Source organism: Ursus arctos, unplaced genomic scaffold, assembly GCF_023065955.2.
Source record: "Ursus arctos isolate Adak ecotype North America unplaced genomic scaffold, UrsArc2.0 scaffold_4, whole genome shotgun sequence".
In the NCBI taxonomy this organism is placed as follows: domain Eukaryota; kingdom Metazoa; phylum Chordata; class Mammalia; order Carnivora; family Ursidae; genus Ursus; species Ursus arctos.
The window spans coordinates 88845161-88870606 of NW_026623056.1; the positions used below are offsets into that span (position 1 = coordinate 88845161).

At 41.0% G+C, this 25446-nt stretch overlaps 1 protein-coding gene and 1 pseudogene across 2 annotated transcripts in view; one reads left to right on the forward strand and one right to left on the reverse strand.

Annotated features, from left to right (window-relative positions):
• Window positions 1–25214, reverse strand: part of BRWD1 (bromodomain and WD repeat domain containing 1) — a 111456-nt gene extending 86242 nt beyond the window's left edge. For both annotated transcript variants that reach the window (XM_026502098.3, XM_026502025.3), the window contains exons 1-8: window positions 24892–25214; window positions 24728–24786; window positions 24560–24589; window positions 24324–24383; window positions 5386–5536; window positions 3231–3329; window positions 2700–2860; window positions 1170–1391 (exon numbers count right to left, since the gene is read on the reverse strand). In XM_026502098.3, the coding sequence (XP_026357883.2) occupies window positions 1170–1391; window positions 2700–2860; window positions 3231–3329; window positions 5386–5536; window positions 24324–24383; window positions 24560–24589; window positions 24728–24786; window positions 24892–24940 (831 nt within the window). In that variant the 5' untranslated portion in view covers window positions 24941–25214. The remainder of the gene's footprint in view (window positions 1–1169; window positions 1392–2699; window positions 2861–3230; window positions 3330–5385; window positions 5537–24323; window positions 24384–24559; window positions 24590–24727; window positions 24787–24891) is intronic.
• Window positions 6605–7363, forward strand: LOC113257762 (60S ribosomal protein L17-like; annotated as a pseudogene).
• Window positions 25215–25446: the final 232 nt, after the last annotated feature.

Here is a 25446-nt window from a genome sequence, read left to right on the forward strand (position 1 = left end):
AATGGCTCTAAGACAGTATCATCAATCGCTGCTACAGACAGACTACCAGCCATGTCATGCCTAGAAGAGCGTATACCTCAAAGTGATCAAGCCTTTAGATCAATGACTCTGAAAGTGCAGTCCCTGGAGGAGGAAGAGCAGCAGCGGCGGCGGCGGCGGCGGCAGCGCCTGGGAACTTAATATAAATGCATATTCTCAGGCCCCACCTCTGACATTTTCAACCAGAATCTTTGGTGGTGGGGCCTAGCAATCTGTGTTTTAAACAAGGCCTCCAAGTGATTCACATGCACATTTAACAGAACTACTGCTCTGGATCCAACAACCAAGTTACAGGAAATACACAGGAACATGTTGATCGACTCTGCAAGGATGCAAACAGTAACATCCAAACTGTGGGAACTACACACACAAACAACCCAACTCTTTCAACAAAGAAACTGTTAAGAGGATTTTTAAGAAACTGGGCAAGGGAATGCAATTTGTTTTAAGCTTCTTTTAACTGACAGTAACCAACTGTAAGATACAAGTTCTGCCTGGTTCCTCCTTCAAACAAACAAAATATTGCTACTGATGAGACAACGGGAAATTTGAACATGAAAAAAAGTAAGTATGATGGTAATGTTTTGGCTATATTTTTTAAAAAGAAATCTTTCTTAGAAAGACACACTGAAATATTTACAGAAGAAATGATATGAAATCTAGGATTTGCTTTAGGTACAAAGTGAAGTGGTTGGAGCATAAAATTGGCCATGGGTTAATGGGCACCTAGGGGTTCATTATACTATTCTACTCTGTGTATGTGTAAAATTATCCTCCACAATAAAGTGAAAAGATTTTTTAAATATACTTCAGCAAACTTAGAAAAATCCACAGGTTTTAAAGTAGGAAAAGCATGAACCTATCCTGTTGGTAACTGACACTCCCTCAGCTCAATTGTAAGCCTAATTAGAAAGCAGTAAGTTATCCATCATGCCTTCACGTAAAGCCCTAACTGCACTGGACAACATTACCTCACCCTTCCAAGATTCATGGAGGTATGATTAATTACATCTTCTCTTGGTTACTAAAATAGATCACAAAATTACTAAGCATCTTACTATTTATCTCTAACGAGAAAGAGTTTTAAAGGAAAAGATCACACACAAATGTGCACACTAAAGCTAGTTTACCTGTAAAGATGTGATTGACCCCGTGTGTCCTTGGAGCACAGCAACCGGGGCGCAAGTTCTCAAGCACCACACTCTAATTATCTTATCACAGCTCCCTGCAGCAATCATTGTATTCTCATAGTTTACTGCCATATCTGAAATTTCTGCAGAATGACCTCTTAATGTAGATAATAGACGGCCATTGTGTGTTGACCAAATCTTCACCAAACAATCGTCTGAACCCTGAAAAAAATACACCCAAAAACAGATGTTAAAACAGCAAGTCTTTTCTAGCATTTTTTTCATGTTTACAGCAGCTTTATTCACAATTGCTAATACTGAGAAGTAACCAAGATGTTCTAGCATTTAAAAAATACCATTTACATGTCATTCAAACTAAGTATCTATAACTCTTCCCTTTCCAACTGTACAATACTCTGTAAATTATGAACCTTACAGTCAGAACACTTACGGAACAACAGTGTTTTTCTTCAAATCAAGTAACATCTATATAAAGATACTATGAGGATTTCATTTCTGTGGATCAGACCACATTATAAATACTATTTTCCCAAAATTCCCCACCAGGTAATGAGTTCAACTAAAAGTTCATGGCCTACCTATTTCAATTAACAATGGTAAAATGTCAGTTCAGCTCACATCAAGCTAAATAATTTGATACGCATTAGGACAGACCTAGGGTTCACCAGCAATCTCAAAATCAACTAAAAAATAATGGGACTAGCACCCTCATTTTAAATAACCCAACAACAGAGTCTCAAATGTATAGAACCAGCCAGCACCCATCTAACTCAGCAAATTTTTGAGTATCTACTCTGAATTTCACTCTGAATCTCACAATTGAAAAAGGAAACAAACTTCTGACCCATCATAATCTTCCTTTAAAATATTAAAATGTTAGATTACGGATACTTACATATAGTTTTATTATAATAATAATAATCTTTCACTGTTCAAATAATCAATTTCCCTGGATCAATGAGTAATCAATATGAAGAGATCACCTGCAGAGATCTGGATTTTTATGGAAGCTTTTTTGGTCTGTTTTGGTTACTAGACATACTAGAAACTACCCTCATCAGTAGGTCTAGAATGGACTAGAAGGGAAGTATTAGGCATGCATATTTTTTTAAAGATATCAGCAATATGTTCATTTTTTTTATTTTTTATTTTTATTTATTTTTTTGATGTAAAGTTCGATGATTCATTAGTTGCGTATAACACCCAGTGCACCATTCAATACGTGCCCTCCTTATTACCCATTTTTAAGATCCTTGACGGTCATGCCCTTGAACCACTCTCTAAGTCAATGTCTCACAAACACTACACAAGGCCTGGCTATCTGCATCTGAATCACTTGGGAGACTTAAAAAAATGCAAATTCATGGACCCCACACCAGATCTATGGAGTCAAAATTTCTGAGAATGGAATCCACTGAATCTACATGTTTTATAAGATCTCCTACATGATTCTAATGCACACTGAAGTGCTCCAAATGATACCAAATTGAGTTTAAAACGTTAACTCACGGTAAAGATTCTATGTCCTGTCCTATCAAATGCTACACAGTAAACAGCAGACAGATGTCCGAGAATCCTTCTGTGCATTTTTATATGCTGATACATAGTTCCTGGAAATGCTGTGCTAAAAGTGGAACACCCTGTGAGCTGTTTTCCTCGATGTATCTCCACTAGGAAATAAAAACAATGAAAATGGTTAAGGAAGAGCTAACACATAAAAAACGAAGAAAAACTCCACAACAATTTCTAGAGGGTCACAGAATCTATGTTCAAGAAATCCTAAGGACACAAGTTTCTCCCCAACTCTGTTCTACTGCGATCACCATTATGGGCTTATTACCATAAGATTATCTTTCATTAATTTTTATTACGCTTAGTAATAACTTAAGGAAAACAGTAAGCCTGGAAATTGATACTTATTACTACCGAAACAACACTACCAGTATTTCCTTTTAAATTTTAATATAGCCATTACAAAGTTGGTCAAGAAATTAAAAACATGGTTTCGGTCATCTGCCACGCCACGCCACGCTCACTCACCAAGACTGGGTGGGGAACCATAATTCACTGGCATTTCTGGAGGTCTTCCTCTGTGAAGAGCAGCAAAGGCAGAGCCCTTCCAAACTGTGTGCCTGCAGTCTTTAAAACGAATTTTAGATACACATAAAATCTTGAAAGTTAACCCCAAGAAAGATTTTATAGAATACTTACGTATATTGTAACAAACTGTTTATTCAAAGTTTTACCAACTAATATACTTTAACAGAAAAGCCCTAGAGGTTTATTAGACTATTTCTGAAGGGGGAAAAAAAATTAAGACATCTCAGATACAACAACAACAGCTAACATGAGTATAGCACTTTACAATGTACAAAGTGCTTTCCACGTACATCATCTCATTGAATCCTCACAACAACCCTGTGAGGTAGGTGTGATCGCCAACGCACAAGTGAGGTAACTGAGGCTCAAAGGTTCTGGGACCTTTCAAGAGACCCACTGCCAATGACCAAGTCCAGACGGACCGTAAAACCAGATCTTTTGACTCCCAAGTCCTAGTCAATGCCAAGTAAGTTTTTATTTGTCAATGCAGAATTACACCACACAATATGAATGGTAAGAGATCTTAATCACAACGGATCTAACTTTTCCAAAATGGAAAATTTTTAAGAAAAATTGTATGTGACTTATATGAAAATCCTTAAAAAGTTAATGGAGTTTTAAAATTAATTTTGGCCAATATTACCATGACTGTAATCTCCTTAGGAAATATTGACAAAATTAAATGGCTTTCCTCTTGTTTTAGGATCACGGATAAGCCTTTACCCAAGAGCACATACATAGGATCTGTGAGTGTGAACACTAATTCTAGAGTCCCGTCCCTCTTTGACCTATCAACAAAACACTAAGAAGAAACATCTGCCCCCTCTATAGGAGATAGCAGCAGAACACAGATTATGCTGTGCCAGAAATTAGCTTCTTCACAAATGACAGAGGAAGGGAAGGAAGGCATCATATAAACCTCTACTGAGCCTCGGGTGCCCCAACCTAACACGCATATTACTTTTTACATGAACGGATTCATTACCACTATCATGACCAAAGAGCAGTTACAAGGCATCCTCTCTTGACACCAGTACAAAACAGAGAAATATGGGCCCCTACCCTAGGGCAGCTGGCTCAAGTCTCTTCTAAGGTCTGCCAGTTCTAAAGCAGTGCTCATCACAAAACGACATGGAGCTTGACACAAGTAAAGAAAACAGAGGAAAACAGGCCACTCAGGCGACTACTACATAACAACCTAAAATAGAATAATTACAAGGTGAATAGGGACACAGAGAAGGGAGAATAAGAACAGTTTCCTGACCCAAGCCACAGTGTGGCAGGGCCACAGAGCACTAAGAAATAACTCAAGCTGACAAACCAGTCTGGCACAGAACCAAGGAGGAGGGTGGTTCTTCCTCAGCCAAGCTTTACGCTGCTGGTGCACCCAGGAGGCAGCACTGTGTAGCAACGGGTCTTAAAGATAATCATGGGGGATGAACTTGATGTACTCAGGATCAGAAGAGCCAACATGCTTGCCCATTAGCAGTTAAGCCACGTTGTATACATAGATCATATCACATACATATACTTAGTCTAAGTGATTTATACCAAGCTAACAGAAAAAGAACAGCAATTTCAAACATTTTGCTACCACATAACTTTGCAAAAAAAAAATTAATTTGATGAAAAAGAACCATGCAATTATACATTTTTGGTGCTTGTTTTCAAACTGCTACCGATTTAGAAAATCACTTCCCCTTATTACAAAGGGCTTTCAGAATCTAAATACCAAAGAAAATACTTCTAGCGTTTAAAGAGTTTATTAGACACATACAATTACATTCAATGAAGTTATAAGTGAGCTACAAAATGGAAAATTAAGAACTCACATCGATAAAACCTCAAACACATCTCAGAATAAATTCAAGCTTTTTCGCTTAACATCTAAACCTTTATCATTTTGTTTAAATGCAGGAGGACCCATTAAACACTTATGTAGTAAAATTCAATGTCTATGCTAAACGCAGAGAATTTTATAGTCCACAGCATGGTTTCTAGTTACATATCGCCTTTCTTCCACAATGCTTACATTACTTCACAATTATAATTATTATTAAGCTACAAAGCAGAACACTTCTTCAAATTAAGGTACCTTTTGCTGTACGTAGCAAAGACTGCCTTCCTGCACCAAGTAAAGAAGTGACTCTTGAAATACTGGGTGGAATTTCTTTATCCAACATGGGACCAATGCGTTGGCAGATTTGCAACAGATGATCAGGAGCCACATGCTTATTGGACAAGACCTAAATTGGAGAGCAAGTTTTAAAAACATTATTTACAATATTACCAATAAATATTAAACACTTACGGCAAGTCTGACAAAACATGTGAAAAACATGTACGATGAAAACTACAAATCACTGCTGACAGAAATGACAGAAGACCTAAAGAAAGAGCAAACGGATCTACAGGTTCGAAGCCATCCCAATCAAAATCCAAGCTGTGTTTTTTGCAGAAATTGGCAATTTTATTCTAAATTTCATATTCAAATGCAAGTGGCATTTGAAAAGCCAAAGCAGCTTTAAAAAGAAACATAAAGTTGAGGTATGAAAATAATACTTGACTTCAGGAATCATTATATAAGGACAACTGATTTTTTACAAAAGCACAAAGGACAAAAGATAATCTCAACAAACACAGCTGGAACAACTGGATATCCATTTGCCAAAAAAAAATTTTTTTTAATTAGCTTTGATCCATATATCACGCTACCAACAAAAATCATCTCAAGACAGATCACAGATCTAAATGCATAATCTAGAACTGCAAAACTTATCACAGAAATCACTGGAGAAAATCTTTATGATCTGAAGTTAGACAAAGTTGTCTAATGACAACAAAAGTACAATCCACCAACCGATAAACCAGACTTCATCAAAACTAGCTTCTGGTTTTTCAAAAGGAGCTCTTCAGAGTATGAAAAGACAACCCACAGACTGTCTGCAAAGCACACATCTGATAAAGGACTTGTATCTAGAACATTAAAAAAGTCTCAAAACTCAATTTAAAAATATCTAATTTTTAAAAACAGGCAAAAGATTTGAACAGACATGTCTCTCTCTCTCTCTCTCTCTCACACACACACACACACACAGGAAGATGCTCAACATCATTCACTGGTAACTGATGAAACACAAACTAAAACCATGAGCTATTACTACATACCTGTTAGAATGGCTAAAATTAAAAATACCGACCAGACCAAGATTGACAAGAACATGGAGCAACTGCTGGTGGATATATGACAGTACAACCACTCTGGAAAACAGCTGGGTGCTATTCCCAGAAGCAGCCTGAGGTGTTCTCTGAAAATGGTTCGCTATTCACTTGACCCAGATAGAAAACCCTACAAAATCAGGCAAATCAAGAGGTTCAAATCTTTGTGTTCACTTTAAGAACACGTGAAACTGCCCAGGCCATCGAGGGTACACATATCTGAAAAGCCACCAAGTATCTGAAGGACGTTGCTTTGCAGAAGCAGTGTGTGCCAGTCCCTTGCTACAATGGTAGAGTTAGCAGGTGTACGCAGACCAAACAGTGGGGCTGCACACAGGGTCGGTGGCCCAAAAAGAGTGCTGAATTTTTACTGCACACGCTTAAAAATGCAGAGTAATGTTGAACTTAAGGATTTAGATGCAGGGGCGCCTGGGTAGCGCAGTTGTTAAGCGGCTGCCTTCAGCTCAGGGCGTGATCCCGGCGTTCTGGGATCGAGCCCCACATCGGGCTCCTCCGCTGGGAGCCTGCTTCTCCCTCTCCCACTGCCCCTGCTCCTGTTCCCTCTCTCACTGCCTCTCTGTCAAATAAATAAATAAAATCTTAAAAAAAAAAAAAAGGATTTAGATGCAGATTCTCTGGTCATTGAGCACATCCAGGTGAACGAAGCCCCCAAGATGTGGCACAGAACTTACAGGGCTCATGGTCAGATTAACCCATACAGGGGCTCTCCCTGGCACACTGAGCGATCCTTACTGAAGAAGACCAGATTGTTCCTAAACCAGAAGAGGACATTACACAGAAAAAAAAGATATCCCAAAAGAAAATGAAGACAAAAACTTATGGCCCGGGAGTAAATTCTATAAAAATAAATGCAGTGACGCCTGGGTGGCTCAGTGGTTGTCTGCCTTTGGCTCAAGTCATGATCTCAGGGTCCTGGGATCAAGTTGGGCTCCATGCTCAGCGGGGAGTCCACTTTTCACTGTCTCCCTCTGCTCCTCCCCCACCTCATGTGCTTGCGCGCATGCACAGGTTCACATGCGCCCACTCACACAAATAAAATCTTTAAAAAATAATAAAATAAAATAAATGCAACTAAAAAAAAAAGACAGAAAAAAACATTTGAGCAGTTTCTTAAATAACATCACGTATACCTATACCATAGTAACTAGCTATTCTACTCCTCGGTATTTACTCTAGAAAAATAAAAGCACCGGTTCACATAAGAAGTTTGTACACGCACATGGACCCACTACATCTGGCTGCAGCGGCAAAAGGCTTTTCCCTAAAATGACTAAAAGTGCCTCCCATAATTAACTAGTTCACCCAGGCCCTGAGCCACCAAACAGCTACTCAATGCTTAAGCTGGCCCACACACATACAGACCAGAGACAAAGCAAGAGAAGCAGCAGAGACTGTTGGCCCAGCTGAGAAGAAAGCTGCCAGCAAACGGGATGTCCCACTAAGAGGCCGCCTGTCCTTTGAGCGGGGGCTAATACGGTCACCACCCTGGTGGAAAACAAGAAGGCTCTGCTGGCAGTGACTGCACATGACGTGGTTCCCATTGAGCTAGTTTCTTCCTGCCTGCCCTGGGTCGTAACGTGGGGGGTCCCATACAGCATTATCAAGGGGAAGGCCAGGCTGGCGCGTCTGGTCCAAAGGAAGATCAGCACCACTGATGCCTTCACACAGGTTAAATGGGAAGACAAAGGAGCTCTGGCTAACCTTCTGGAAGCTATGAGGACCAATAACAATGACAGACAGGATGAGATCTACCGTGACTGGGGGGGGCAACGTCCTAGGTCCAAAGTCGGTGGCTCGCACTGCCAAGTTGGAAAAAGCAAAGGGCTAAAGAACTGGCGACCATGGTTATGTGCCTGCTGCTGAATTTTCTGTACATAAAAGTAATAAGTTCTCTTAAAAAAAAAAGGAAAGAAGTTTGCAAATGAATGTTCTGAAACTTTTTAAGATCCCAAAAGTGGACACACCCAAATATTCATTAACAGGTGAATGAATACACACATTCTTGTATATCCGTACAATGAAACACTATCCAGCAATGAACAACAAAAAATGAACCGTTAATAACACAAGATGACATGGATGCTCAACATCAGTCAAATCAAAACCACAAGCTACCACCTCACACGTCAGAATGGCTAAAATGAACCACTGAGGAAACGACAGACGTTGGCGAGGATGCAAAGTAAGGGGAAAACCTCTTACTGTTGGTGGGAACGCAAGCTGGTGCAGCCACTCTGGAAAACAGTACGGAGGTTCCTCAAGAAGTTAAAAACAGAGCTATCCTACAACTTAGCAATAGCACTACTATTTATCCCAAGAATACAAATATAGTGTGATTCAAAGGGACAGATAAATTGATAAAGAAGATGTGGGATATATACATAAATACACACAGACATATACACACACAATGGACTATTACTCAGCCATCAAAAAGAATGAAATCTTGCCATATGCAATGACAGGAATGGAACTATAGGGTATTACGCTAAGTGAAATAGGTCAGAGAAAGACAAATACCATTTGAATAGATGACATAGGGGAAGAGAAGGAAAAATAAAATAAGACCAAAACAGAGAGGGAGGCAAACCGTAAGAGATGCTGAACTCTAGGAAATAAACTGAGGGTTGCTGGGGCGGGGGGGAATGGCATAAGTGGGGGATGGGCATGAAGGAGGGCACCTGATGGAATGAGAACTGGGTGTTGTATGCAACTGATGAATCACTAAACTCTACCTCAGAAACTAGTAATATACTATATGTTAATTAAATTGAATTTTTAAAAAAATTTTAAATGAACCATTAATAATACACAATGAGATGGATGAAGTCTCAAAATAATTATGTTGAAAGAACCCAGAGAGAACACCCTGTATGATTTTATTTACATAAAACTCCAGAAAATGCGCACTAATATATAATGACAGAAAGCAGATCAGAGGTAAGCTGGGGGCAGGGAGAAAAGAAAAGCAGGAGGGATTACAGAGGGGAAGAAGAAATTTGGGGGTATGACAGAAATCTTCACTATCTTCACTGTGAAGGGTTCATCAGTATTAACGCATATCAAATTCATCAATCCGAACCTTCAAAAATAAGCGTGCAGTTTATTTTAGGTCATATATATTTCAAAAAACAAAAAAACTGAAAGGTACTGTGTAAGTTTAACTCACGAAGATGCCTAATGTTACCTGATTTGAATGGATGTCACAAACTTTAATGCTGCATTAATGTTTCTCAATCATGAGATGAGATTTCTCAATGGTGACGTTACCAACATTTGAGAAAAGACAAAAAACATCACTATACAGGGCTATGTTTATATGCAGGACATATGGTGCCCCTGGCTCCCTTCCATCAATGCCAACAGTATTCCCCATGCCACTCTGACACCAAGAGTGCCCCATACACTTTTTCAAGCTCCCTGAGAAACCCTGCTCCAAAGAAAATTTGAAACATAGTTCAAAGATCTCATTTTTGGTTCTTAAATGCATTAATTCAAATATAAAATAAGCCTCGATTCAATATAAAGTTATTGTGGGGAACCCGGGTGGCTCAGTCAGTTGAGCGTCCAACTCTTTTTTCTACTCAGGTCATGGTCTCAGGGTCAAGAGATCAAGTCCCACATAGGACTCTATGCTCAGCAGCGTGGAGTCGGCCTGAGATTCTCTCCCTCTCCTTTTGCCCCTCCCATCTCCCCCTGCACTCTCTCTTTTTCTCTCAATAGAATATCTAAAATTTTTGTTCATAAGCCCTAGTGACAGAAGACTAACTAAAATAACTTTAACTTTTCAACCTGACTTTTGTTTCCTACCCTGACAGATATCCACAGCAAAACTACAAAGACCTATCAAAGCTCAGGCAGACATCGAAGTGTTTAATACAAATTAGCACTCTGGGCTTCCAAGTGTCAGCATGTGAAAGTCCAAAAACTGCTGTAGATGTAAGTTCATCACGGGAGGGGAGAGAGGAGGAACTAGAAGGTAATTCCAACAGGGCCAAGAAAATCACAGATCTAAGAACCTGTCAGGAATGCAAATCTGAAAACAACACCCCCGTGAAGTGGATCACACTGATCCACCTAAATAATGTATCTAAAAAGCTTAAGAAAAATAAAATGACTTTGGGCAATGGCAACATGACTTCTATAAGGCAGAAAATCACTCTAATAGTTTTAAAGATTTCTACTATTCAGGTGGATAGATAACTTATATAACTGGCTTTAAGTTTTGAGGGTACACAACCAAGCCTGCCTCCTGAGTGGAGACTTGTTCTTGAAGACGAGCTGTAACAGACATGGCTAAAAACATCTTCTCCAATAGAAATGGTACGGATAGAAAATTTTAAACAGAGTGCTTCTCAGTGCCAGACATGGTCTTATTTTATCTCTTAAATGATCGAGAAGGAGAACTTTCTAGATTATACTCACTGCCTGAACTGAAGAAGCAATAAAACTGATCATTAAAATAACAGGAGGCTTCAACATAGGCAGGTGTACTTAGGACAAAGTCCAGGTGTTGTAGGAACACAGATTTCACAGAGCAGCAGCAATCCCATAAAGAGAATTACAGATTCATTGCATTTCTGAGGATTCTGCATCATCATCCAAGATGGAGGCGGAGGATGTCTGTTAACTTATTTTTGTATAAAACAAGGTATTTCTGTAAATTAATGTGGTTCTAGTCCCAATACAGGCAACACAAATGATGAACAGAAAATGGCTGTGAGTGTGAGCCTCACACTGGGTATAGAGATCGCTTAAAGAGAAAATCTTAAAGAAACAAAAACAAGGGGCACCTGGGCAGCTCAGTAAGTTAAGCACCCGACTCTTCACTTTGGCTCAGGTCAGGATCTCAGGGTCATGAGATCCACCCCCATGTTGAACTCCACACTCAGTATGGAGTCTGCTTTAGATTCTTTCCCTCTCCCTCTCCCCCTGCTCATGTGCACACACGCTCTCACTCTCAAATATTTTTTTAAAAAGAAAATGGTTCTGGATTATTAATAAAAATTAGTATCACATTGACCAAATCAATATGATAAGTAACGTTCCTTCAGTATTTTCAAGTCCTACACAAACTAGTAATAGTCTCTACCAGCGACTTCAATGAGTAAGGCAGTTATACAATATCCTCAGGAATGAGGCCAGCACTAAATTCCTTCCAATATCAAATAGCCAATCTCTCTACCATCTTATTTTTTGTAGCCACAGTCTCAGAAAGTTTATCAGCCACAATCCTAGGATCACTAGGTTACTATCACTATCACCAAATACTGCTGTGAGCATGAGCCTCTTCAAGCCCAGGGTAGCAGTTATACAAAGTGGTAGCACGGTCTAGACAACGTGCCTAATTGGAAAGTTACAGGAGAAAGTAGCTTTTTCTGCAAAGTTTGGGATACTCTAATCTAATGAGGATCTAGAATGAATGTTTAATATCTTCAGCAAGTACCTACCTGACCTTTAGCTTTCCCTTGATTAAACTACATCTAGAAACCTTACAAGGGAAAACACATGAGTAAACTACCACATCATATCACAACCCCTTTATAATAAGCATACAGCACCACAATGAAACAAGAAGTGATAGCATAGTCTTTGATACAAAATTAAAAAAAAATTGATGCCTTCCTTCAGTAATTCCCCTCAGCCTCTGAGGCCACCGAAGTTCTTGGCCCCAGGGGAAAAGAGCTTAACCCTCAGTTTATACAACAGGACTAGGTAGAGAAATGATCTAGTGTTGGCACTAAGATCCTTCACTCAAAAGCACTGATTTTAACTCAGGAAAGATAACTAGTTTTGGCTTCCCGGGAATCGGATTTGCTCACCTTACGACCACTATCTCCCCCAATTCGGCAGGACCTTCCTGCGTAACTAGGAGACCATGTGATGTAGTCCTGACCAATGAAACAGAAGAGAAGAGACCTTCTGGGGCAGGGGAATGTTGGTGAAATATTCTCCTAATAAAAGAATCCTTCCCTCCCATCATTTCTGGGATATGATGGCAACTGTAAAACTAAGAGTTTGAGGAGAAAAAAGCCAAAATGTCAATCTGCCCAATCAAAAAGACAGAGACTAAGGACTTAATGACACCATTAAATCACTGCATCAATTCCACCTACAGACATATAAGACATCATTATATCTTTATTACTTAGGCCACTGCTTCCAAGCAAGTAGAGCATCCCATAAGCCTACTATCACATGCTACGCAATCACACCAATCCTACCAGCACGGCCCACCAATCTGAAAATCTGACGCAAAGTCATCCACCAGCCATCCCGTAAAGTGAGACTTGCCTGGAAAATGCTATTAATGCTTAAGCCAATACTAAATGAGGACATATCCTTAGTATTTTTGTGTAATCTATTAAAATCATTTTCTTCTTCCCTTAATTACCAAAACAGTGAGCCCTATTTCTAGACTATAATAGCTTTTCCAAATTACAAATTATTCAGAAGAAGAAAATCTAAGATTTCTGATACTCCTGATAGAGAGTTCTGACATCACAGTACAGAGTAAGATCATCTGAAAGGAATAAAATACAAAAGGCAAAATACTCAGGGGCTTTATCCATAAATCAGCTGACTTTTGAAAAGAAACCACTGAACTTGAGATTATTCTGTTGTAACATATAAAAGTAACTGAATTTTCTAAGCAGAACATAATTAAAATAAACCTGTGTGAAGACTAATTAAAGTCTGGGTCCTTCTTGGAACTTAATGAAGACATAAATATCTTTATGTCAATGACCCCTTTGTTTTTTTTTAATATTTCACAAGAGGTATTAAAACAGAAGAGACAGGACACTCCAAAATGTATGAGTTTTAAACATGCTACGGCCTACAAAAGATATGAAATAGTCAAGCACTGGTCAAGTAACAATTTCAGCCACATGAACATAGCAAAGATCACAGTTTTCAATATTAATGCAAAACACCTTCTAGCCAGACTTAGTTTATCATTTCATCAAGAAGTCTGCTAAATTCTAAAAGACCAACAGAAATAAAACCTACTCATTTTAGCTATGTCTTTAAAACAAATTCATAAAATTCAATACAAACAAAACAAGAGCTTACGAAGACTCAAACGAAAGCCCTGCACTTGACGCAGATTCTAAGTTTAGCTGCAGAGTCCTAAAATGTATGAAATAATTCTTCAGTAAATACAATTAAATCATTCAGAATAGAAATATAATTCCCCAAACGAATAACAAGACAGAAAGCACCCATAACTGCACAGCTACTGGTTCAAGGTAGAGTTCAGAACCAATTCCTTCCTAATTGGCTTAAAGCATAACACTGTGTATTTAAGGATCATCTTCTTTTTGAGCTAAAATGCTGAGCAAAGGGAATTTGATAAACCATTCTAATAAGAAATGTATTATAAAATCCGATCACTAACAGTATAGAATGTTACAGAAATGGAGAAGAAAGTCTAGATGAAAGTCACCAAGAATGTAGTACACGATGATGACCACGGTCCCTGTAGAGAAAGCACAGAAGACTCAAAATGGTACCTGCAAACTGACAATCTGGAAAAGGCTAGATTCACACCTTACACCAACCATATGCTCAAATCAACTGAACATAAAGACATTACAAAGAAACTACAGATGGACTGAAAAAATAATGATGAATAGATACATAGTAATGCCTTTTATAATATTAATCGTTGAGTGCAGAAGGGCTTTAAGGACAACTCTAAAGACAAAATAAAGATTAAGAGACATAACCAAAGTAAAAATCTTAAACCTCTGTAAAAACAAAACAGAAGTTCCCAACAAAAACTAAAAGCAGCCTGCAAGCTGGGACAGGAACCTAGAACACATGGCCAACTAAAGGAACCTAGAGAGATGAAGAATTCTTAAAAATGGTAAGACAGCAGTAGAAAAGCAGGTAAGAGATACAAAAAGGCAATTCAGAAAAGATGAATTATCAACAGCCACAAAACAAACTTCCTTTAAAAAAAAAAAAAAAAGTCTTAAGCATGTAACTGCTGGGTCAGAGGTTATACAGGGTTTTCCGGGTTTGTTTGTTTTACTTCTGCAATGGTTTCATTGCCAAATAGTTGGAAAGGATTATTGTTTAAGAAAAAGCCCCAAATCAATACAGCTTTTATTGCAACTTTAAAATATCACAAATAAGTCTGAAAAATCATCTGGCATCTTGCTGTTTCTGTAGCTAGACAACCTCTGTCTTATTCATCAGCCTGCTGAACTGTTCCTTTTTCAGAAACGTAGATACCATCCAAAATTTTTCTGATATCCTTGTTTTTACCGTTGTGGCTTGCTGAATCGAAGCAACTGAGTTTGATACAAGTTCAATGCCATTTCCTTCAAGAATTAACTCATCTGGGGTGCCTGGGTGGCACAGCGGTTAGGCGTCTGCCTTCGGCTCAGGGCGTGATCCCAGCGTTCTGGGATCGAGCCCCACATCAGGCTCCTCCACTATGAGCCTGCTTCTTCCTCTCCCATTCCCCCTGCTTGTGTTCCCTCTCTCGCTGGCTGTCTCTATCTCTGTCGAATAAATAAATAAAATCTTTAAAAAAAAAAAAAAAGAATTAACTCATCTTCTTGGGCTTGATACACAGAACTAAGCAACACTGGCCTCATCCAAACTTTGCAAATAAATTTTTCACCCAATAAATTTCAGATTTCAACAAGAGAACCATTCTCCTGAATAACAACATTGCCAGAGAGGGCAGCATACATAGATCTCATCTTGTGATGGAAGCCCAGGGGAACACCCTTGATCACCTTTTGTACATGATTACAGATAGTGCGGACAGTAGCCAGTTCTGTTCTAGTTCCCACCATTTGTCAACTCACAGCCTCTTCTTTTTCTTCCAAGGAGACTGAGTTCTACATTGACGTGACTGAAGTCCCTTCTCAGGGTTCCTCCGGGGCCCTTCATAGTAACACCGTGTCGTTCAGAGTGATGTTGACATCTTCTTGAATGTCGACAGTCTGATGGCTGATAATGGTCTTCACTCTCGCAGTCGATGCAGCAAAGAGCTATGCAGGTTTTTAAGACTGACGGCAACCACTCTTTCCTCTGATCCTCTTGTGGCTTCACTTTCCTTCTTCATCCTTCAAGTCAAATGTCACTCCACGGACAAAAGCTGTCCCTCCCCACCCCTCCTTCCCAATCCCCATCACCTATGTGAATTTATTACAGTAACTTGCCTGATACTTCTGGTTACCCCTAGAGTGTAAAGCCCCAGGAAACCAGGAGCCTTGTCCATCTCATCCACACTGGTCTCCCTGGAACCTTGAATACAATAGGCTTTCATTTACTGAACAAATGCATCATACATTCGTGAATGAGTATCACACAAAGCAGGCTTGCAGCTGGATCTGCCCCTTAGGAATATAACCTCACTGAAGTTACTTACCCCTTCCAGTTTCATTTCAAACAGGAAATCACAATACAGACAAGGTAATAGGATTGCTAAAAGTAAATGAGATTATATAGATTGAAGCTCTTAACTTTTGTGCAGTACTTGGCAAAAAATGACTCAAACATTAGCTACTGAGGGGCACCTGGCTGACTCAGAAGAGCATGGGACTGGGGCGCCTGGGTGGCTCCGTCGTTAAGCGTCTGCCTTTGGCTCAAGGCGTGATCCCCGCGTTCTGGGATCGAGCCCCACATCAGGCCCCTCCACTGGAAGCCTGCTTCTTCCTCTCCCACTCCCCCTGCCTGTGTTCCCTCTCTCGCTGGATGTCTGTCAAATAAATAAAATCTTTAAAAAAAGAAAAGAAAAAAAAAGAGCATGGAACTCTAGGTCTCAGAGTCCTGAGTTCGTGCCCCACCTTGAGGGCAGAGCTCATATTTACATATAAATAAATAAACAAACTAAAAAAAACACAAACTATTTTATTCAATTATTAAGTTTCTAGAAATTTATGACAAGTGACAATTACAGAAGATGTAAATAAATGCAGATACACAGATCTTTGGTATTCACAGAATCACTAATAGAAAAAAACCCAGACACCAACCAAATGTCCAACAAACAAATGGTTAGATAAAATTTTCTAGAGAAATGGAAAGGAATTCACAAAATATTAACTTTTTAAAGATCCTATTTTGGGGGCCACCTGGGTGGCTCATTCGGTGAAGTATCTGCCTTCGGTTCAGGTCATGATATCAGGGTCCCAGGTAGAGCCCCGTGTCAGGCTCCTGCTCAGTGGGGAGCCTGCTTCTCCCTCTCCCCCCTCATGCTCTCATTTGCGTGCTCTCAAAAAAAAAAAAAAAAAAGATCCTATTTTTGTCAGAGTAGAAGAAAAATAAACACTTCTCGCTCTCATGATTTTTCTATTTTTTCTTTGCTTTTGCATTTTCTAAATATTCTACAATAAACATTAGCAAATTTTATTTAATATTAGGACACTCTTTGGTCAGATTACAGAGAAAAGACTAATGAACTAATTACATCACCTTTCTGTTACCCCCCCCCCCCCACATTAAGACCACTACCAAGATCCTCAAACATTTACGTATAAATACGGGCAAAATGTAAGGCTTTAAATTGAGGCTCTGTCACAAGGTCTTTTCTCCAGCAAAAGTTTCTCAATGTGGAATCCAGCCTGAAATATACCAATGATAATTTAACTAACAGATACTAGAGTAAGAGGGCAGCAGACTCTCCTGACCCTCAGGCAATGTGGTTGAAAGTACTAGCTAGCCCTATCTAACTAGTTATAGGACCTTGGACAAGGTACTTTCTAAGACTTCAGATTCCACATTTGCAAAAAGAACAGGTAATACTGCACACTTAAAATGTACAAAGTACACTTTTAAGTCTTTTAAGGTTTTGACTAATTTAACTCTTCACTACACTAATGATAACAGCTAACATGTTACACAGTGATTTCTATCTGACACTGTTCTAAGCACTTCACATACACTAACTTATTACAACCCCAAATATTCATCTGCATTTTACAGATGAGAAAACCCAGGCACAGGCATCAAATAACTTGCTCAGTAGCAAAGAGCTAAGAAATGGCAAAGCTAAAAATAAGAACCCTGGCTGTCTAGTTCACAACTCTCTAGCATCACCGGATCCTTGCAACCAGCTGTACTGCATCCTAATAAAAATGGCAAGTAACAAGATAATCAAGGAGTATTTGAAGAGGTTTAGAGCCAAGGTGGCCACTAGAAGTTTTTAAGCCAAATATATGCAGACGGATTAAAATCAACATAGAGAATTTTTTCTAAGCAATTAAAGAGTCTCCCATTCAAATCTCATTCACTTACCCCATTACAAATAATAAGCAAAGTCAAAGTCTCCACCAAATTCTGAATACCGCATGCATAATTCATCCTGCGCTGCTATGGTTATTACATAACTATAACACAAAAGTTTTGTGTTCAAAATGTCACTTTTGCATTTCTACGTAAGAAAAGAAAGAGAGTCCATATCACTCAAGGATTCTATTTTGTACCTTCCTAATGAAACAGTCTAAGGAACTTAAAAAAAAAGGGATGTACAACTTCCATGTATCTCACAGCCATTCCAGTGCTGAACGTTGCTCTGACCTACAAATGAAGCACAGGTCTCGGAGAGATTTTAAGAAATCAAAGATCATTAAAAAAATCATTTAATAACCAAACTGATGATGACTGGTTCTCAACAGGAAAATATACTAAGCATTCAGCCACCCACATTAATTCTTTCAATGAACGGTGAAAGCCGACTATGTGCCAGAAAGGACAATTAAGTGTACCCACGGAGGACTGCAGACAGTTACATGTCCCACATAATTTTGTTAAGTTGAAAGTAGTCATTTATTTCAACTATTAAAAGGAGATGATGTGTGAGGCTACTGCCCTCACTTTAACAATGAGAACAGGTTGGACTAGCTTGAAAATAATTTTTAAACCCATCACAGGGCTGAGAAAACAAGTCGACATCAACTACACCCCAGAAACTGGTGAGCCCTTCTGTGACCAGAAAAAGATTCACAGCTGCTTTCATCCCTAGCAGAGGGGCAGGAAAAACGGACCACAGATAAGGAAAAATCTGCTAAACTTTTAAACTTCACAGCCACCTGTGGGCTGGCATGTCTGATGCCTGATGAGAATGCTGAGGGCCCTCAGTCAGAGTGTCTACACCACCCCAATTCTCCCCGTGGGCCTTCACCAACTGCGCAGGGCCAAAAACGGGATGCTGAGCAGCTGGGGAAGACCCAGTCCGCTACAAGTGCACTCCAGAGGCCCTCTGACAGTTAGGGATAGGAAAACAGAGTAGAAAGCCAAGGGCCCAACCGGAGAGGAAAGAGATCTCCTCAGCAACCCCAAAAGCTGGCTATCAGGCTATAAAACAGAGCAAGCTCTTTCCAGGTTTGGGAAGCTGACAACCTGGCTATAAAATACAGACTTCTCCAGGAGTTCAGAACCTCAGTTGGGCTCCATGCTGAATGTGGAACCTACTTAAAAAGAACAGACTCGCTCACTCAGGAATCTCACCAGTGCGCAAACCCCAAACTCTGCTGGAAGGGAAAGTCCTGATCCAACCCTGAAGCTATGTGAAGCTAGTGATGGACCAAATGCAACTAAAGCTGCAACAGAACACAGAGACAACCAGACAGGACACAAATTAGACGTACCAGCACCTCACATTAAGAACTTGAGAGAAAAAGGGTGCATCCTTTTCTGGGGCTAATTGTATTACCTCAACCTCTACTCTTTTAGTACAAAACAGCCCAGCATACTTCAAAAGATGATGGAATACACAAAGCCAAACTCGACCCATGATCAAGAGAGGGAGAGTAGTCAACAGTGGACCCAGAGAAGGCCCAGACGTTGAAAATGCTCAGCCGTCACCTCTTCAAAATATTTCTTCTGCCTCATTCTTCCATTCTTTCCACTTATGACTTTAATTACACATTAGACAATTTCATATCCCACAGATTCAAGAAGTTTGAACAACCTCAAGCAGAGTAAATGCAAAGAAATCTACTTAGGTGCATGTAGAAAGCAACTTCTGACATGGCGTCCAAAGATCCCCACGTCCTGGTACTGACAACCTTGTGAAATCCCAAATCCCTTCCCTTTGAGTAAGTTACTTCTAACCAACAGAATACACTCAACACTGAGGGGATACCACTTCCATTATTAGGTTACAAAAGACTGTGACTTCTGGGGCGCCTGGGTGGCACAGCGGTTAAGCGTCTGCCTTCGGCTCAGGGCGTGATCCTGGCGTTATGGGATCGAGCCCCACATCAGGCTCCTCTGCTATGAGCCTGCTTCTTCCTCTCCCACTCCCCTGCTTGTGTTCCCTCTCTCGCTGGCTGTCTCTATCTCTGTTGAATAAATAAATAAAATCTTTAAAAAAAAAAAAAAAAAGACTGTGACTTCTGTCTTACTGGCAGACTCTTACCACCTGGCCAGCTTTCATCTTTTGATGATGCAAGCTGCCTTGTTGGACAGACAAGTAGCAAGGAACTGAGGGCAGCCAGCAGACAACTAGAACCGAGCCTTCTCAGTCCAATAACCTGAGAACTGAATCTAGCCAAAAACCTGGTGAGCTTGGAAACAGACCCTCCTACAGTCAAGTCTTCAGCTGAAACCCCAGAGCTTGCCAATCCCTGGACTGCAATCTTGACAGAGACGGAGACGACTCAGCTCAACTGTGCCTGGACTTCTAATTACAGAAACTCTGGAATAATAATAAATCTGCATTGTTTTAAGCCACTAAGTTTTGGGGTAACCTGTCATGCAGCAATAGATAACAACTACAGTACATCGCAGTAAAACTGCTGAAAATCAAAAACGAAATGAAAATCTTAAAAAGCAACCAGAAAAGAAAAAAAAAACATTATCTTGAAAGGAGAAAACAGTAAGACTGCCAATTTTTCAGTATTAATGTGCTGAAAGGGAAGCGGGGGGGAGAAAAGCACCAACCAGAATTTCACCTTTAAAACAACTTTTAAAAATAAAGACAAAACAAAATGTTTCAAACCAAAAAAATAAATAAATAAGAAAAAGGAAAATCAAAGCCATTGCCAACAAACCTTCATTCAAAGAAGTAACAGAATTGTCCAGACTGAAGAAAAATAATCACAGATAAGATACATGGGAAGATAGGCAGGAACTGAAAATACCAGAAAAGGTAGACAGTGGGTAAGCAAATGAGTATTAACTTTAAAACAACAGCAGTAACATCTGGAAAAATTTACAATATATGTAAAAGTAAAATATGATAATAGCCCAAAGGACAGGAGGATAAGAATTAACAGTTTTAATTTATTTGGGAAGTGGTAAAGTAACTAACATACATGGTCAACACATATTATAACATCTAGGGTAACCGCTAAAATAATAAGAGGATATATACCTAAAAAGCAATAAAAAATAGTTCAATAATTAACCCAAAAGACAAGAGAAATAAAGAAATGGGAACATATATAAAAGATACCCGGTAGACTTAACACAATTTTATTTAAATAATTATATTTAATTACTTAAATTATAAATAAAGACTCCAAGTAAAAGACTGAATAATAAAACTATATGCTGTTTACAGGAGACATACTTAGAAAATGAGAACATGGGAAAATGTATGCTTAGATTTGATGAAGTTTGTAATCCTGAGGTGGCTGAAATAATCATTTATTCGTACCACAGTGTGAAATGCTCAAGGAAATTTAATTAAGACAATTAAGTGATGTTAAATATCTTCAGATTATATTACAAATTAAACATCAATAAAAATAAAATTACTTATTTCTAGAAATATTACTGAATCTATAAGATTTATAAATGAACTTAAAGATTTAAGAAAAATGACTACTTACAACCCTAATAAACTTTGTATTTCAATACAAATAACTTTTAAGTCTTTTCCTTAAAAGCCTACTTAACATTTAAAAGAAAAAGCATAATGACAATAAATCCTCTAACAAGAGACTCCAATATAAGGATTTTCTGATTTTATTTACTGGTTAAGGAAGACAGAGGCCTACAAAATTGCATGTTACTCAATTACTAAGTCTATAGAATCACGTTCGCCTTATTTTAAACATGCTCCTCCTTTACAAATTACGTCTTTCCTCCTGTGCCCCATTCTATAGCTCCATTTTCTTCTTTCTCTTTCATGTTCACCACCTATAAATCATGAACACCCCAGTTACACTTTACGAATTCACAGCCCCAACTGCTAATGCAGATAAATAGTCGCAATTCTTTAAAGAAATATAAAAAAGATTCTTGCTTCCAAAGTACAGGTTGGAATGACAACATGGTCCCAAGTCTAAGATAAACTGAAACTTCGTAAGCAGTGACACTGGATCACCTGAAAGCTTTCAAAAACCAGCAATGTCCAGTCCCAAAACAAAAATTCTGATTTAATTTGTATGGGACATGGCCTGTGCATCCAGATTTTATAAAGCTCCCCAGATGGTTCTGATCCAAGAATAAGAACTACTGACAAAAAGGAGTAAATTTAACAACACAAGGAAACAAACAGCATAAGGAAACTATCAGACAAAACCCAAAGGTGAAACACTCTACAGGCTGACCGACACAAGTGTCTTCAGGAAATCAATGGCACAGGAGAAAAAACTATGGAAGATGAAAAAGAAATGAAAAATAATTTCAGTACAACACATGGACCTTACCTAAAGCCTAATTCAAACTAAATATAAAAAGAAATCCAAGGAACAAGAGGAAATCTGAATATGGACAAAATATATAAATAAACCTACATATGTATCATCAAAGAATATTATTCTTTGGATTATAAATGTGACACTGGCACAGTGGCGGTCTAAGAAATAATCGTTCAATTTTTTCGAGATGCACTCGGCAGAATTTAGAAAGAAAATGTAATGTCCAGATTTACTTTAAAATACTTCAGCACATTAACCAATAAAATAAAGGAATGTCTGGAATTTGCTTTAAAACAATACAGCCTAGGGGAGGGAGCTAACAGATGCAACATTCTTTGCTAATCACTGAGGCTGATAAGGAGTACCTAGTGGATGGTTCATTACTCTTTATTTTTCTATGTTTAAAAATTTCCACTGGTACCTTATAAAAAATACTTCAAATAGAAGCCAAAGTAAAGACAGCAAATTGGCAACGGGGTTCATTACATTATTCTTATTTGTGTATATCTGAAATACTGCTTAATTAAAAGAAAAGTGGACTTGGTTTGGAGAATTAGACGCTACTCACATACTCTGACAAAAGAAAAGCTCTCCTGTATACAAGAAGCTCATCCTCTGTCATTTAGTGCTAGGAGAAGCTAGAGGCAGAGGAAGCCAAAGGACAAAGAGATATCCACCAGACCCAATGAACCAGGTGATGAGAGATGACCTGGCTCACTGCCACACCACAGGAACGTATCACAGAGATCTGGGGTAATTTTAAGCAGAATTTTAAGTACAGTTTTAAGGAATTCTAACAGAAAAACCAAAAATGTAATATTTGAAAAGCTTTCCAGTAGTTATAGGAGCTCAAAATTTACACAATTATCTCTTCCACAGTACAACTACCCTGTTAATAATGCTCTTCCACTTCCCTGATAACACTAATTTCTCTCACCAGAAGATGTAAAACAAGTAGTCCTTCAAACGTTTCCAAGACTTAAATATCAAAATAACAAATTCAATTCTGCCATGATGCAGAATTTTTAGAACTCACTTTCTTGGCAATACTATTCACTTTTAAGTGTTTGCTTCAAAAAACTCTACATCAGTAAATATTAAAATTGACGACTGAAATAGAATCCTTTCTCCAGACTTGGTCAATAATACTTAACTGTTCGTATACAGATGACAAATCCCCTAGTTTGCTTTTTGTCCTTTTGCTTAATCCAGGAACAGTGATCTTATCCTACTACCAACTCTATCACAGGTATTAGCACTGTGGTAAAAGGCCATTCAGGAGTTTTCATTTTGTCCTCCGTTGTTTTGCTCGTACAAGATGCTGATACAGCCTGGCAACTAAAGAAATCCTTTTACCCAATACACAAGTTGGCAAAGACATTTTCCTAAAGAATGTTTAATTTCAAAGGACAAACCAGTGGATAAGACCGAATTCTATACTGTGAGAGCAACTCAAAAAGTTGACAAGGTGCAATGAAAGGAGAAATGTAATCTACGCTAATCGTGCTCTAAAATGAGAAGCTGCACAGTTAGGGCCTACGTTAAGTTACGTACAGCAAGGTCAATACAAAATAAGTTTTCTAAGGCATTCAACTATTGTACAGTTTAGAGACGCAAAAGTATTGGAGGAGTGGCGTACTGTCACAGCAGCAAGATTTTTATGACGCTGCTGAGGGGGAAGAAAAACATGCTAAAGAGAGGAACATTTCTCCACCTCTCAGACACCAACGATTCTATTCCTAGGGAACAAGTGGTTAGAGGAGCTGGGCGGGGCAAAAGAGTGAAGACCAATCAGAGGTCGAGTTACAAGTCGGGTACGAAAACAGAAGGATGAGAGCAGCTCGTTGAGTGGCTGGAGGCCCCCCCCACCCAGCCCGCGCGCACGCGCGCCCCCGGCTCTCAGCAGAGGCAGCCGCACCTGGGGACCCACCCCACCGCAAACCGCGGCGCAGGGTCGCCCCCACCTCCCGCCAGCCACCCCTCCCACCCAGCAGGGCCGTTTCCTCCCAAAACAAACCCGGCCGCCCCAAAACAAAACCAAACCTGCCGAGGGAGTCCCGCTATCCCGGGGACGCCCTCGAGCACCGCTCAGCCACTTCACCCCAGGAGTAGGAGCCCCGACAAGGGGGCGGGGAGCGGGTGCTCGGAAACACGGGGATGGAAATGTCAAAAATCTCACCAATTCCTCGTAGCTCCTGTTGTGCTCATTGCCCTCCCAGTCCAACCTCTTCGGCAGCAACTGTAAAGGCACGAGACGCACACGAGTGACCACCGCGCGGGGTCGGGCGGGGGGCCGGACGGGGGGCGGTGGGGTGGGCTGGGGTGGGGAGCTGGGCGAGCGGCCCCGGCAGGGTAGGGAGGGGTCACGGAGGGGACGCGGCTGGGCGGGTGCGGCGGGCGCCACGAAGCACAGACCTGGTACTGCTCCAGCTCCTGCACCAGCACCTGCAGCCGACGAGACGCGCAGTTAGGGGGGCGGGGGGCACCCGGGTCCACCCGGCGCCCTCCACCCGCGACCCCAGGCGGCGGCGCGGCCGGGGCCCGGACACTGCCGCCGCCGCGGCCCGCGGGGCCGGCACTCACCTGGGCGGCTCTCCGACACGGGCCGGCCGATAGGTACCGGGCGATGAGGAAGTACAGCTCTGCGGGAAGACGGGGAGTCGGGTCAAGAGCGGGCGCGGCGGCGGGGAGGGGGCCGCGGCCGTGGCCGGGGGCGCCGCGGGGAGGGCTCGGGCGGCGCGTCTTACCCGACTCGATGAGAGGCACCGGGCGTCGGGCGGGCGAGGGCTCCGCCATGGCCGGGCGCGGGGCGCGGGGCGGGAGCGGGCGAGCGAAGCGTGTAGGCCGCGCCGAGGCCTGAGCGGGCCGGCGTCCCTCTACCTCTGGCGCGCCGCCGCCGCCGCCATGCCGTGCGCGCCTCCACGCCGATGCCTCCGCGAAGTAGTCCCTCCGCGGCAAGGAAAGTAGTCCCCGCGCGGCGACCGCCCGCGCCCCCGTCCGACCGACGGTGGGGCCGCGACCAGGGCGGCTGGACGCACCTCTTTCTCCCCCGTGTCAGGGCCGCCGCAAGGGGAACGTGGAGGGTGGGCGAAGGCCCGGGCCCGGGCAGGCGGCGGGTGGGGGCGGGGAGAGCGCGTGGCCGGGATCCCTGCGCGCGGTGAGGCGGCACCCGGCCATTGTGAGGCGGCGGCGCGGCGGCCGGGCTCGCTGCTGGGCGGGCGCTGGGGCGGAGGTCGGGCGGCGCGCGGGGGCGGGGGCCAGCCGGGGGCGCGGCGGGGGTGGGGACAGGTTCCCGTGCCCCC